The sequence below is a fragment of the Clupea harengus genome, chromosome 2, assembly GCF_900700415.2.
Source record: "Clupea harengus chromosome 2, Ch_v2.0.2, whole genome shotgun sequence".
Classification (NCBI taxonomy): domain Eukaryota; kingdom Metazoa; phylum Chordata; class Actinopteri; order Clupeiformes; family Clupeidae; genus Clupea; species Clupea harengus.
Window position 1 is genome coordinate 24,475,850 of NC_045153.1, and position 16,215 is coordinate 24,492,064.

General features: G+C 46.5%; 1 protein-coding gene across 2 annotated transcripts in view; it reads right to left on the reverse strand.

The window, feature by feature from the left end:
- kalrna (kalirin RhoGEF kinase a) overlaps nucleotides 1–11,080 on the reverse strand; it is a 144,851-nt gene extending 133,771 nt beyond the window's left edge. The window contains exon 1 of one of the 2 annotated variants that reach the window (XM_031557899.2): nucleotides 9,840–11,080. In XM_031557899.2, coding sequence (XP_031413759.1) covers nucleotides 9,840–9,906 — 67 coding nt within the window. In that variant the 5' untranslated portion in view covers nucleotides 9,907–11,080. The remainder of the gene's footprint in view (nucleotides 1–9,839) is intronic. The other variant, XM_031557904.2, reaches the window with a different exon arrangement.
- Between the last annotated feature and the right edge of the window lie 5,135 nt (nucleotides 11,081–16,215).

A 16,215-nucleotide genomic window follows, 5' to 3' on the forward strand; every position in this document is an offset into this window, starting at 1 on the left:
GTGTTCACACTGTAACTAGTATGTTACGTTATGATGGAGTATGTAGACAATAGTGCACAGTAGTGAACACACTAAATACAGAAGGTCACCTAGCGAAACATGAGTGTGCTTGTCTGGGCCATTGTGTCCATGCAAACAGATCAGTGTGGGAGCACTTCAAGCACAGTTTGGGCAAATATCTGTGCGCTGCCATGCCAAAAGCAGCCGTGTTTGACTGTGAATCAAACACGGACTGCGATCCTATAAATCTTGTCGTATGAACGAGGGTCTGGAGTGCTTGCAGACACAGCTGTACAGTTTCTCAGCTGCTGTCATTGAAGTCTGTAGATTAAACGTGGGGTTAAAGCCGTACTGATACTATCCTATATTCATTTCATTCAAAGCATACTAATGCTCTCTTTACAATAATGCCTGGTTGGTTGTTTTGCTGTATTAATTCTTCTAAAGATAAGATCATAATGGCCCTGTTCTGTTCCAAATGTTTTCGGTCACTGTTGGTAAAGAAAACAAACAACTTGCACTTGCAACCAGCTTTTAATTTACAACACCCAGAGGCTGAATCCAAGACTTGAGCCCATGCTGAAAGCTAGGTCTGGAACCTCTTTGATCCTTTTAACTCCACTGATCAGCCTTAGAGGACTTTGGCTCCTTCCTCGCGTTTTATTGAGAGCTTTTTTTTTCTCTCCCTCCTCTTCTTTTTTTTTTAAATCGCACGGTTAGTTTATACTGGCAGTGCAGCTGCGGTGCTCCGGTGCCAACTCTCCCAGTACGTTCATTAGTCCAGCAGCTGTGTTATACGCCGGGAGAACTCGACCATTACGCAGCGCTCGCCGTGGCATTAAACACAGCAATCAGCCTCGCTCTCTTTGTCTTTTAAAACTTTGCATGTTGCTGGACGACACGCTAGTCGCACATCTGATTCAGATGACCATTGGTGGGCCCTAACCTCAGAGAGAGAGATAGAGAGAGAGGGAGAGAGAGAGAGAAAGAGAGAGCGAGAGAAGGCCTGAGTACTGGAACGAGGCTCAGCTCAGACCTACAGCACATCCATCTAAACTCTGTTAAGTTGCTGTCTTCCTCTCGGCCAGCCATTACTGGCACAAGAGCCGGCACCAGGCCCATTGTCTGTGAAGACGTATTTTCCTTGCTGGGCAAAGCCCCACAGTCTTTTCTCATGGCTTCGATGAGCAGGTCTCTCTCCCAGACCGAATGGCTTTTCCAGATGTTCCTAGTAATCTCTAATATATTGGTATTACAGCTCCAGTGTGGTGAACTTGGCAGTAGGGCTTGTGGGGGTCCTACTGTAATCCCTGAGTGTGTGTAACTCTACCCTCCAGACATACACCCAGCAATATTATTAAAGCCCACCTCAAACACACCCCAGTGTTTTATAGTACCCTGTGAGGAGGACACGTAATTCAAGGCTTGCGGCATGCATAAGTCAACCTGCTAACAGCACCTGAATGTCTTATTCAAAGGACTCATTTAGGTCAGTCATTCCAGTTGAACTTCAAGAGTCAATGACCCTTGTCAACTACAGAGTTGGATAAACTTTTCGGTGGCTGTAAAAGACACCCTTTTGGGACGAGCGCCTGAGTTGTGATCGCTGTGAAAACATCCAGGCGGCCCCGGATTTAGACGATCAAAATGTGATGCTGTGGGAGGCTAGGCCCTGAGCTGGCAACAACAGCAAACAGAGCTAAATCTACACCAGACCCACGGAGTTCCAGTGCGCTGGCGTTCCTGGTTCGTGCTCAAACGCGGGCTGTTTATATGTGCAGTGTGGTGTTGAGAGCAGCGCCAGGAGAATTCCGTCCTCGCTACATGTTAATAAAACACAACACAGACCCCGCTGAGAAACTCGCATATCAATGAGTCCCTCTTCCCCTCTCCCCCTCGGCTTTTCAGCACCCTCCCCCTTTTGAAAAGGAGACCAGTGCTGGGGTCTGCATTTGCTTGCCCCCGCCTTCACACACACACACACACACACACCTCCTCCTCCAGGCGTCACACAAACACACACTAGTGCCGAGGTTGCTTTACATTAAACACACAGCCAGGGTCAGTGCGGAGGTCGCCACCATTAATAATGGCTGCAGTCAGCTGGGCTTTCATCGTAATCATGTTTCAGACGGCCAGCCTTCGAGGAGTCATCAGCTAGACTCCGGCCAGGCCAAGAAACACAGGCCCAGTTGTGGAGAGGTCCGGCCCGCCTGCACAGTGAGTCGCCTACTGCAGGCCGCAGCTCAGCTGGAAAAGTTACTCAAAAGCCAAGTGTGTTTGCCGTGCGAAGAGAGAGAGAGAGAGAGAGAGAGAGGCAGTCGTAAATCTCAGAGACGTCATGGTGCTGCCGGCAGAGAAAAAAAAAGCAATCACATAAGCAATCGCATAAAGGCAATTTCGGAGCCTAGACTAGGGTTGATGAAATTGTCATTTCGGCTTTATCCACGATTGAAATGATCCTCACTATTTCTCTGGAAAGGGACACGGCAATCCATACGTTTTACATGTCCAACGACAAAATAAAAATGGCACCCATGTTATGCACATATTAAGTCAGGGCAGCAGCTCATCGCACAAATCCTTAAGTAGAGATGTTTCCATTGACTCAACATGGAGGAACGGCACAGAAATAAAAATGAGCAAACGGAGCACTGACACCTCTTAACGTCGGTGTACTTTACACGGTCCATTTGGTTTCTACTCTCATGTGCGGCCCCTGCCTCAGAGCCGGTGAAATATGGTGGTCCAAAAAGCATTAGACAAGCAGCTCTCCTTCCTTCGACAGTGTCTGTCTCTTCCTCTCATTTGGCTTAGGCCAGTGCTTTTTCTGGGCACATTGACACCAGACCAATCTTGTGGGCAGCGTGCTGAACACAGCACACTCCGGCCTGCAGAGCTGCATTTTCTAACTGGCCGTTTGCAAATACAGCCCAGGGGTATCGTATCGCGGCTGTTTATTTTTACAGTCTTAGGATTTCACCCAGCAATCTGGGGGAAAAGTTGCCCCTCGTGTTGTTATATCTACGAATCACATGGATTTGTCTGCGTCATTCCATTTTTTTTTTTTACAGAACTGAGAACCAACGGGAATGCTATTTCACATAAAATCCAAGATGGAAAACCTAACAGAGGAAAATATAAATATAAATATTTAAACAAATACATAAATAACCTGAAAGGCACATCACGGCAGGGAGAGAGAGTGGAGGAATCTGAAGCTCACAATACTGATTGATGACATGCTCTGCAACGGCAAACTGCCGGACAGCACATGGAACCCAGAAAACAAAAGAACAAAAAGTCTCTCCATTTCCCCAATGGCCTGTGAACCGCACTGGTCAGATTGACTCCAGCATTCAGTCTGTTGTCTCTCAGACAGAGCGGAGGAATCCAGGGATCCAGTTGACAGGCCAGAGCAGCAGATTAAGTATTCATGAGCACTCTCCTGTTCCATCTCATGTGACCTTGTGCCAGCCTCTGAGTCAGTGCGGCTGATGCCCCGCTGAGAGCTGTGGCATGGGGGAGGGCACTCAACGGGCCGCCCAGAAAAAGGACCCATCATGCCTCACTCTATCCCTCTCGGTCACTCTCTGTTTATTTATCCTTACACTCTCTCTCTCTGTCACTCTCTCTCGGTCACTCTCTCTTTCTTTATCCTTACTCTCTCTCTCTCTTTCTCTGCCACTCCCTCTTTCTTCATGTCTCTTTCTGTTGCTCTCATTCTCCATCTCTCTCTCACTCTCTCCATCTCGCTCTCTCTCTCTTGCTGTCTCCTACTGATGGAAAATACTGAAAGGGGAGACTCATAAGCTTCCATTGAAACTATTTCGACATCCATTTTCATTTCCTCTGCTCCATATCATGGCTATTATGCCACCCACCCCCACCCCACATCCCCTCATCTCCTGCCAGGAACAGATGAAGCTGAATGAGATGCTTCTTCTATGAAACCTGAGCCTCCGCTCTCATCACCGGGAGCCTGAGCTGCCCTGAGCCCTTGCCCGAGCTTTAGGGGTCCGCACCGCAAAAACCATGTTACCACGGGTAGTCTTCGTGAGTGATGGCTACAGACCTCCCAGTCTCCCCCTGAGACCCACTGACAAATCCACAACAAAGCAATCAAGCCTGGAAAACCCATGATAGTGAGATCCATCCTACCGGTACCCGGCGATCCCCGGAGGAGAGGCTGTCGATTGATAGGTACTGTAATCGGCACGCTGATATGGGGGCGACAATGCAGCCCCGTGAGGCTGGGTGGGGTTGGGGAGGGGGGTCTTTATCAGGCCGTCACTTGGGAGCCCTCCACCTGTTATCTTTCGCACATGAATGCTGCCAATGGCTAATTGGACTTTCACAGAGGGCTGTTGCAGCGCTTGACCCCCTCTGTAATTAGTTTACCACTGACTCCCGAGCAAGCCAAGCCACGCTGTTATATCACATGTGATCTCCATTGACAACCAATATGCCAAACAATGGATTTGTTTTGGGTGGAAATCAATGCTTGTTACTACGCAAGATTCAGAGAGTTCAAAAGATATAAAGACTATGGTCAAATTCATTTTCCTAACAACCATTGGCACATATGTTATAGGAACAATAGCTGCCTCAAAAGAAACAAATGTGCAATTTCTTTGAATCACGAATCTCTTTTGACCCCATCTGATAGAGAAAACACAGTTTTGTTTATTTAAACCTGAAGACATTACATTCAGGAATAATACAGCACAGTTATGACCGTACTGCTCTTCCCAGGCGTGTGAAAAAAGAGGATTCTTTCCATCACCAATCACAGAGAGGATTTGCTACATTAACTCTGGTGAACAATGAGAGAAAAAGCCACAGGGTTTTATGGAGATACGTAATGGGCCTATCCATTCAAGATGAACACTTGAAACAAGAGTGGGGAGGCAAAGCAGGTGTTCTGATAGGATTCTGTCATAGTGCCTCACATTCAGTCGCCAATGAGTAAAGGTCTCAGCATTCATTTTAAAAAGGTCACGTGCGGGTGCACTATATAACCGCAATATCTTTCCGCTCGCAAGATGCTGGAAATTTCCCCAGCGAGAGAGAGAGAGACGTGGCAGGATGTTTCATCTCCTTCAAAATGAGAAAAACATTCTAAAAACATTCCTTAAAAAAAAGTGCCACAATTACATATGCCTGACTAATGAATATGGCAAAGTGTACAATGAGAAGCGCTGTCCCTCACACCTTCATATGGATAAACACAGATGCCTTGCCCCGGGGGGACGGGTCGCCGCAATTTCTCTAAAAGCCTCATTTTTTTAAGGAATGGATCAGTTAATAAGATCTGACTCCATTAGCCTCCTGGGCCAGCCTCCCCTTTCACTCAGCCCTCTGCGGCATATGGTTACACATACCACAGTCCGAGCAGGGGTGGTAGTCCATGTGTGCGGGGGGGGATTTGGTGGGGGGGAGGGGGGGGGGGCGCATCACCATTTTCCTCGGTGCTCCCAGCACTCTTTCTCTCTCTTTCTCCATCCACGTCAGATCATGACTCAATAATCCCCACAAATCTTCTCTCACTCTCCCTATTACCCTGGTGGTTTACGTCGGGCCAATTAGCCATCTGCCAGGCCTCTCCCCGCACTATAGTGGGGCGCAGACACACAGCTAGCATGCTACTGTTTGGCCTGCTGGAGAGAGTGGGAGGGATGCAAAGAGAGAGAGAGAGAGAGAGAGAGAGAGACAGCAAGACAGTGAGAGGGAGACTGAGAGAGAGAGACAAAGAGAGAGAGAGAGAGAGAGAGAGAGAGAGAGAGAGAGTGAGAGAGAGAGAGTGAGAGAGACTGAGGAGAATAGGGAGGGCCCGGCACCAAGCTCATTGTTACGGCTGACAGTGGGGCATCAGACAGCATTGTTCTCCCCCCGCGCTTCTGATCAAGCGTGGAGTGGAGCCGCCATTTATGAGCGTCCTGAGTGGGACCATGAAGAGGAGGAGGAGGAGGAGCAGGAGGAGGAGGAGGAGGAGGAGACCCCCCATTCTGACGCTGGAAGAAAGCCAAGGCCTGTCTCAGAGTGGAGGGGAGCCGAGCAGGAGCCTAAAAAAGGCATGACTGAATTCACCCATCAGAGCTTGAGTCTGTCTCACACAGAGCCCATTAGAGGCATCAGTTCTTTAGAGACGTGTGATGGCCTGGTTTGAGAGTGAGTGCAGATTTGAAATGAAACTGTGTGCGAAATCCGTGCAGAACCCATTTTGATGTTAACGTTAGAAGTCCTAAGAAAGGAGACCTAAGGGGGAAACGGTTGACTTGCGTTCATGCATCTGCATAAATACTCCACTTGACACCAGGGACCTAATTACCCTCAGGCGTTTCATGTAGGCCTTCATTAAAGAAGGAAGTCATGTGACCAAATATGCAGCAGGCTCAGGGTGACAGTGTCATCTATGGAGCCGAAACCCACAGCTGAGCCTTTTGTCAGCAGACACAACATCTCACTCCATCTTGGTCTCCTTTTTGTTACTCTTCCTCTCTGTTTTCCCTCACTCTTTTTCTTTTTATCTGTCCATTTCTCTCTCTCTCTCTCCCTCCGTTTTGACAGTGGTTAAGTATAGATGAATGACACAATGCCTGTGTGTCTGCCCACATCCTTTCTGACCGTGGACTCAGAGTGAAAGAGAGAGAGAGAGAGAGAGAGAGAGGGAGAGAGAGAGAGGGAGAGAGAGAGGGAGAGAGAGAGGGAGAGAGTCTGTCCTATCGCATACTGAAGTGGAAAATTAAGGTCCTGGGGGCACGAGGGTCAACCAGCTGCCCCTTCACAAATTTCAGACGGCTCTGTCACCACACTCTAAAGCACTCAGAGTCTGTGGCACCAACACACTCACTGGGCTTTAATTATGAATGAGCCCATCACTGCAGAACAGCCATGGCTGAGGGACACACAATGGCGGATGTGTTTCACCGTCAGAGAAGACTTACTGCCTTTAGAAATAGCTAAAGATGCTTGTAACAACTTTATCAGGCCCAATTATTCAGTGAGTCCATCAGACTGATAAATGCCTACTTCAGAAATGGCAGGTGGGGTGGGGTGGGGCGAGACAGAAATAGCCTGCTCAGATGTGGATGGTGTGTGTTGCACTCAGCGAGAGCCGTCCTGCTGGCTGAAATGCAGGAGATGTAGATATTGATCCGCGAGATGAGCTCTGCCAATCTCCTGCCCTTATTACCTGAGGCAATGATGGGCTGGGCTCCACTAAAATACAGCTTGTTAAAAAAAAGAAAGCAGAGCACATCAGGCCAAATTGCTTCTCCCTGTGATTGCTCCAGCTCATATTTAACTTACAGCCCTCAGAACAAGGCAGCAACAGACAAAAGGGGAGTTTTTTTTTTTTTTCGGAGGCTCTCTGATTACTTAGCCCACATAAAAGGCAGTGCTGGCGGGCAGGTCCTGTCCTCATGCAGACACGCACACCACGAGGCCCCAGTCCGCTCCACAATGCAGGGGTGAATTAGCGTCTGCATTCAAGGTTAATCTACCTCTAAGCTGCGAATAAGCAGGCCGGGAAGTGTCCAGCAGAGGCTCCCGACGTAAACCCACTTTAGAGTTCTTTCAGGCCAGCCGTTGTGAATGGATTGCTGCCTAGTCAGCCACGTAATGTCTTTCTTCACCCAGGCAAAACACCCACGGCCGTTTGGTTTGGTGGCATAACCAATGTCCTGGCTGAGCAGTGGAGGTGAGGCAGGGCGTGGGGCGGCGGTGGGGCTGGGGGTGGACTGGGGATAGAGGGCGAGGGCAGGACTCTCTCTCTCCCATTCCCACCCAGAGGGCAAGGTCTGCCATGGCTGATCAGGCCCAACCATTGATGACTCCGGCCAGATGCGAGCAGATGTCCTCGTCTCCACCGCGTCGCCGCGGCAAAGTCGTGCCCCTCGCCGCTGGCCTCGGCCGAGCCCCAGCCCCGCCATCTGTGAGTCATTCCACTTTCGTCAGAGACCCAAAGCAGAAGAGAAGGCGGCGGCGGCGGCAGCAGCGCTGTGGTTCTGAGGACAGATCCTGACACAAAAGACAGACTGTCTCTCTCTCTCTCTCTCTCTCTCTCCCTCTCTCTCTCTCTCTCTCTCTCTCTCGCTCTCTCTCTCCCTCTCCCTCTCCCAGCTCTTCTCCACGCTCATGTCCCACTTTGCTGTGGCGCATATGCCTCAAAACCACAGATGCAGCCCCCCTATGTTCACTGCTGCAGTTGGTGCCATCCGGCACTAGAAAAGATACGCACTTCCAGCCAAAGACTTGTTTGTGCAAAGACAGCACTCTTTAGCACACGAGCCCCCCTGCCCCCCCAGACACTACATTTCCTGACACTGTCATTTCAGCATGACCCTAAAATGTAATGGAGGGATCGTAAACAGCATCAGACAGAGAGAGAGAAAGAGGGAGAGAGAGAGGGAGGGAGTGGAGGAGGAAGAGGAGGAGGAGGAGGAGGAGGAGGGGGGCATGACTTCCTTTATCAGCACTTCCTCTCAGGATCAAGTCGTAAAAGTGCGCTGATATTTTGACTGGCAGCGTAAACTGCTGAGGGGTGGGCCTGCGGGGCAGGAGATTGGAGTGCAGCGAGGCGGGCGGGTGTGTGTGTGCGCCAGGGCGTGTCCTCAAGCCGCACACTCTGAGTGTGTGCCACAGAGGCACTGTGGCATGAGTCTGCTAGCATCCTAACCCACAGAGGCACTGCAGGAGAGTTAGCATCACATGCATGCGCTGCTGGAAGGTGTCTGATTCTGAGGCTACATTTGTTTACATTGGATAGCAGTTCACATTGGATAGCAGCCACCATCATAACAGTCCTAACAGGTGAACAGGCGCTTTATTCGTGAGGACACTCAAACAAAGTGAGTGCACCAGCCATTCCTTACAGTAGGGTCTGATATACACTAAAGAGTCAAAATCATTCAAACATCATAACACCAAACTGCCAAGTGAATATAGAGTACGATTTGATACCCAGAACCTGTCAAAACCAATTACATTCCTGAACTAATGTGAAAGTGGTATAGTCACAAAGATGGTCCCTTCGAAACACACATACAATGAATATCTAGATGAAAGTATAACAACATCCATAGACACCATGGTTGCGTAGGAGGGGAAAGCCCATAGTCTGTCTTGATTGTTCTCACACATTCTAAATAGGCTTCACTGTTTGTGAGACCCAAGGTAGCCATAACCTCATGACAATTATAGTCTTTTTCCCGAAGTTATATATTTGGGATAAGGGGAATGAGACATACCAAATGTATGTGGTCTCAAACATAGCGCTGTGCATTTCACACAAGGCTGCATCATTGCTTTCTTGAACCCCTGGTTTCATTTTAATTATCCCAAAGTTGCACTATGACTAAAATGTATGGACGTGAAACGATTGTAGGCTTTAAATAAACTTTAAGTTTCTTCTGTATTGAAGGATGTATGAGCGTTTTGAGTAGAAATCCGTGTGACAAGGCACAACTGTCAAACAAAAGCGATGTGCTACCCCACGTAAGGATGCGTGAGAGGTCGCAGAGAGAGCTGGTTAGACCTTTCCAATTTCCAATAACTTGAGTTGCGCTTGGAGATGGAGAAAAGGTGAAGAAGTGGCTTGCAATGTCCACATCAGTTGATCCATGGGTTGCAAAGCATATCCGTCGGTTTACTTTAGGATACCTTATTGGGTATTAATTCTGTGCTTGCGCTCATAGCAAGCACTCTTTTAGAACCCCATAATCCCTCTCTGTTTACCCACTACAGTGACAAAACCTAAACACACAACTAGGATCCGTCGAGCCGAACAAATCCGCTTATTAAAAGCTAGAGGAGAATTTGCCTAGTTGCCATCCTACCTGTTTTGAAGAATGCATCCGTATCGGAGTCATTCGGTCCCTCCTCGGCAGCTTCTGCGGAATTCATCTTTTCTCTTTGAGGTTCACAGAACTAATCAGTAAAAAGAAGTATATCCAGTGAATTGTGCTGAAGCTAAAAAAGGAAGATCAGTGCACGGGCTGCTCCATGTTTTTGAGTTCTTGGTCGTGGCCGTTCCGTTCTCCAGTCCTGGCTAAAGCCTACGTCTTCTGCTGCCCCTACAATGAACAGCGCCGTATTTTGGTCTATTGTTTCGAATCCAGCCTCCCTCAGCAGCTCCGGCGCCACAATAGGACCCTCAGCGCATGTGACACAGAAGATGCCGTTTAGCGGCTCCGAATTAAGATAGCATTTCACCCAGGCTAAATTGTAAGTTGGAGCACCGAGAATAATAGGTGTATTGAATGAAACAAACCACCGGCATTTTGAATAATTAGCCAAGCTGAGTCTTGCGCTCGCTTGGTTGCACTCGAGCGATATCTTTAACAGTGAGTGATGTCACGAAATCTGCATAATGTAAGGTTAAGTGGCATTTCTTGGGCAAGCTGAGATTTTCGTCTATATTTTGCTGTACGAGGTCGTCATTTTTTAAGCTGCCCGGCGTGGAAAATATGTATAAACCATCCACTGATGAACAATACCGTGAAGTTGTGGAAATAGGCTACGTTTGCATTGGCAGGGCGTATTTTCTTAACAATAGCAGAGATTCTCCGCGCCCTCCTTCCCTACTGAACCCACGCCCCCCTCAGTCACTACACAGAAGCTGTAGGGGCTGTTATTAAAATATTAGGCCGTTGGCTAACAAACCGTATCCAATAATTATGAAAAGTATTATTGAAATAGGGAATATTTTTCGTAGTTCTCTTTCGTCCTTTTTTTTTTTTTACCGAATAGATTATTAACTGTGTGCGTGGAGTAGGTCGATAACAAAAATATTCTTGTTTGTGTCATAAGACTGACAAAATAATCGCAGACTGATGATAAGGCACCCAATTTTATACAAGTTTGTGCTGGTAAATCGAAAAGCATTCTGCTTGGAACATATTTCAATTTACGGTCCTGCCACTTTACCACAGTAAATTAAGATTTGGTGGAAATCCACCAATAGTAGGCTATGGCTCCGACCTCTCATTATAAACAAAACAAAAAAAAACCTTTACCTTGGACATTTGGGACTGGGACTGAAAACGTGACTGGTATGATTTTCTGAAAGGACAACAGATCTGGCCGTTCAGTTTAGGATGCTATATTCTGTCAAAAGGTTGGACTTCATTGACAGAACCAGGCTATGGAAGCTAAAGGAAGTTAAACAGTGCCCTCTAGTGGTAAGCGTTCGATACACCTTAATTTGCGAAGCCTACGTCATGTACAATGAAGTTCTAAAGTCTATTTCGACTATCTCATACAACAACATTCCATAAACTCCCTCATTCTTTCGGCGTTGTGCGTGAAGTAAGACGTGTTACTCTTAGAAACTTTGTGAACAGCTGTTTTATATACATTTCTCGTTTCAATCCGTGAAATTGACAAATATAATCACAGAAATGTCTCAGTCGAGAGAAGATGTCTTCATCCCAGATACACTGTCAGAATTTATCAAATCAAATCAAATCAAACTTTATTTGTACGGCGCATTTCATACAAGGAAGTAACACAATGCGCCTCACAGTAGGAAAGAAAAGGGGGGGGGGTTACACTTGTATAAAACACACAGATTTTCAAGAGATAAATGAATAAAATAAAATAAACGTACTAACCGCACTGCCACCGTAAAGGACTACTCAGCACGGTCATCGTCAAACTAAGCTGCTGGGGGGGGGGGTTACAAACACTTGTAAAGAGACACAGATAAGTAAATAAATAAATAAATGTTACATTAATGTTAAATAAATAAATTTTACAAGTTACAAAACACTTATAAAAAGACACAGATTTTGCCAGAGATAAATGAACAGGAAATTACGTACTAACCGCACTGGCACCATAAAGGACTGCTCAGCACAGTTATCGTCAAACTAAGAGACAGCTGCTGGGGGGGGGGGGGTACAAATACTTGAAAAGAGACAGAAATAAGTAAATAAATAAATGTTCCATAAATGTTAAATACATTTTACAGTGAGTGATAAGCGAGATCAAGAGGTATGTCTTAAGTGCATGTTTAAAGGTTTCAACCGTTTCGGCCATTCTTAGGTATTCTGGCAGAGTGTTCCAAAGGTTGGGGGCATAGAAACTAAAAGCTGCTTCCCCATGTCTCTTTGTCCTGGCTTTTGGAACTGTTAGAAGTTCAGTGCCGGAGGACCTCAGGGATCTACTGGGTGTGTACCTTGAGAGCATGTCTGTTATATATTCAGGTGCATGACTATGGAGTGATTTATAGACTAGTAGGAGAACCTTGAAATCTATTCTAAAACTAACAGGTAGCCAGTGCAGTGATTTTAATACTGGTGTGATGTGCGCTCTCCGTCTTGTTTTAGTGAGGACTCGCGCTGCTGCATTCTGTATTGTTTGTAGTTGACTAATGGCTTTTTTTTGGTAGACCAGACAAAAGCGAGTTACAGTAGTCTAGCCTGCTCGTGATAAACGCGTGCATCAGTCTTTCGGTGTCAGCCTGAGCGAGAAACGGTTGCACCTTAGCAATGTTTCTTAAGTGATAAAAAGATGTTTTAATTATATTTTTGATATGGGTTTCAAAATTGAGATCTGAGTCAAGTATGACGCCTAGGTTTCTGGCTTGGTGCTTGGTGTTAAGTGCTAGTGTTTTTAAGTGTGCAGTTAGTTTCTCTCTCTCGTTTTTTTCACCAATGACTAATACCTCTGTTTTATCTTGGTTTAGCTGGAGAAAGTTTTGTGACATCCATACATTTATATCAGAAATGCAATTTACCAAACAATCAATAGAGCTGTAGTTGTTGGGTGTTACAGAAATATAGAGCTGGGTGTCATCTGCATAGCTATGATAGTCGATGTTGTGCCTCCTAATTACACTACCAAGGGGTAGCATGTATAGACTGAAAAGTAAGGGCCCTAAAATGGATCCTTGAGGGACCCCACAGGTCATACAAATGTTTTTTGAGCTGTGGTCTCCGAGGGCGACAAAGTATTCCCGGCCAGTTAGATAGGTCCTAAACCAGTTTAGGACCGGACCAGTGAGGCCAACCCAATTTTCAAGTCTATCAATAAGGATATTGTGATCAACAGTATCAAAGGCTGCGCTCAGATCCAGAAGGGCCAAGACAGATAGTTTTTTTGGAGTCAGCATTAATCCTGAGATCATTTACAACCTTGACTAATGCCGTTTCTGTGCTATGATTGGAGCGAAAACCAGATTGGAAGGTGTCAAATGCACAGTTAGCATCTAGGAAATTATTTAACTGTTTAAAGACAATTTTTTCCAGGATTTTGCTTAGAAAGGGAAGGTTAGAGATGGGTCTAAAATTGTTTAGAACTGAAGAGTCTAAATTGCTTTTCTTCAGGAGGGGTCTCACCAGGGCAGTTTTAAGTTCTGATGGGAAAATACCTGTAAGCAGGGAACAGTTTATAATGGCTAGAATGTCCTTAGACACAGAGTCCAAAGATGGTCTTAAAAAATTTGGTGGGAAGGGGATCAAGAGGGCATGTAGACGGCTTCAGTTGTGACACTATTTTGCTCAGCATTTCTATATCAGCCAGTGCAAAAAAGCTCATACTGTTACAGCATGGTGGAAGGGGATCAGAAAACAAGACATTTGGAATTTCTTGAGCAATATTTTTCCTAATGTTCGTTATCTTATCTCTGAAGAATGCTGCAAATTCCTCACATTTGGAGGTGGAAAAGAGACTATCATCTACTTTAGGTGCAGGATTTATAAGGCTGTCTATTGTTGAAAAGAGGACCCTGGAATTGTTAGAATTTGTAGATATCAAATTAGAGAAATGATCCTTCCTAGCATTTCTTATTGCTTTATTAAAGACTGAAAGTTTATCCTTAAAGATATCAAGGTGGACCTGTAGCTTGGTCTTTCTCCATGTACGCTCAGACCTTCTGCAGGATCTCTTAAGTTTAATAATTTCCTCATTTCTCCATGGAGCTTTTTGTTTGGCTAAAACCTTTTTTTGTTTCAATGGTGCTACAGAGTCAAGTGCTGTCCTTAATTTTGTATTTAGAGTAGTTACTAGATCATTAACACATGATGGCCCCGTATCTGGGTTTTTTGCACTAGTTATGTTCATCATTACTTTGAAATTCTCAGCTGCTGCAGAGTTAAGATAGCGTTTCTTAATAAAACATTCAGCACTATTTCTAACTTTAGGTACCAGTGCTGTAAAGAAAATACAAAAGTGGTCAGAAAGAGCAAGGTCACAGATAGACGATATAACAGTTGTAAGACCCTTTGTAATAACTAGATCAAGGGTGTGGCCACGGTTGTGAGTGGGTTCAGTGATGTGTTGTGTAAAGTCCATGGAATTCAAGAGATTCATAAAATCCCGGGCCTTTGAGTCGTTCCCATTATCAACATGTATGTTAAAATCACCAGTGATAATAATCTTATCGTAGTTTGTGTGTATAATGGAGAGTAGTTCTGAAAAGTCTGTTAGAAAAGTGGGACATTGCTTGGGTGGCCTATACACAGTTACTGTCAGAACAGGAGGCTGGCACTTTAGAACTATGGCATGATATTCAAATGAGGCAAAATCATCGAAGGAGATGCTCCTGCAGCACAGGGCATCCGTGGTTATGGTGGCTGTCCCGCCCCCTTTTTTACCTGTTCTAATGGACTGAAAAAAGCTATAATTGGGAGGGGATGCTTCAATAAGAGCTGCAGACCCATTTTTGTTTAGCCAGGTTTCTGTTAAAAACATACAGTCTAATTTACGTTCACATATAAGATCGTTAATGAGAAATGTTTTCCCTGATAGTGACCTAATATTTAGTATTGCCATTGAAATATTTTCTGGATATAGTGGCTCACAGGAAGGAGGAATATGCCGGGGTATAGATAGAATATTTGCTGGGCTTCTATTGTTTCTATTGTATCTATGGCCTTTGTTTTTAACTGTGCGTTGGGTAGAGATTAAAACTGGAATAGGATTATAGGCGCATGCCATAATATTATATGAAGCAGCCTGTTCTGAGGTAGTGGTGTCATATATTGCTCTGTAGAAACATTGACAGATTCAGATTCATTTTCATAAACAGTGTTATTAGAGTTACTACCTGGGGGGCATGAGTCTGTGATGTTTTCTACAGGATGTCAGTGCCTTAGGGTGGTCTTCATGTTGTCCGACAGCAGACTGGCTCCGATCCGGTTCGGGTGGAGGCCATCATGCTTCAGCAGGCTGGGCCTCTCCCAGAACAGGTCAAAGTTGTTAACACAGTCAATGTCTAATGAAGCGCAGGTCGCTCGCAGCCAGGTGTGGAGGTTGAAAAGTCTTGACCATCTCTCAGCGCCTCTCCGGTAGGTAGGAGAGGCCCAGAGATGACGATCCGTCTTCCTGTGTCCATGAGGGTAGTGAGGAGGGCTGTGAAGTCTGCCTTCAGGACTTCTGTCTGTCTTGCTCTGATGTCGTTTGTGCCCACATGTACAATTATGGTGCTGACCTTGGTGTAGCCGGCGAGGATGCTTGGGAGTCTACGTTGAATGTCACGGACCCTCGGCTCCGGGGAAGCAGTGGACCTTGCAGGGACCGCTTGGTGAAGGGGGGATGTAGACATCTCTGATCATGGAGCTGCCAATGACAAGGGTGGAGGTTGTCATGTCAAGCGGGAGAAGCCGTCTAGGGGATGCTGACTGTGTTGAGGGCCCAGGATGGGAAGCAGGGCGGCGTGGGCGATGCTGGATGTCAGTGTGATGCCGTTGTTTCTCTGGAGCCGGTCTGCGGGGGCGTTGCAGGGCGGGCTGAGGAGGGGTGTCATCAAGCCCAGGGGGCTCCTCCTCATTCATCAGTGTGGTGTAGCGGTTTCCCAGTTTCAGGGGCTGGCCTGGCTCAGTGTGTCGTCCCGACCGCCTTCCATCACGCTTGCTTCTGCCAGCTGTTCTCCATGGCTGGTGAGGAGTGGAATTCACCGGCAGGGTGGGCTTGGTCCCCACCAGTGGCCAGGGAGCAGTGGTGTGGTCTGGGTTTGTGTTCATGCAGGGCAGAGTGGAATCGAGATGTCCAGTGTGTGTGTGTGTGTGAAGAGGACCCACAGATACAATGGAGTCAATGAACTGCTCATCCAGCTTGATCTGGTAGAGGTTCGCTAACCTGACTTCTAGTTCTACTACCTTCTGTCTGAGCAGGAGGCAGGAGTCGCATCCAGGTGCACCACTGAGGGAAGGCATCGTGGCGATGTCAGATGAGAGGCAAAAACTTGAGTTTATGTGTTTTGTTTGCTAC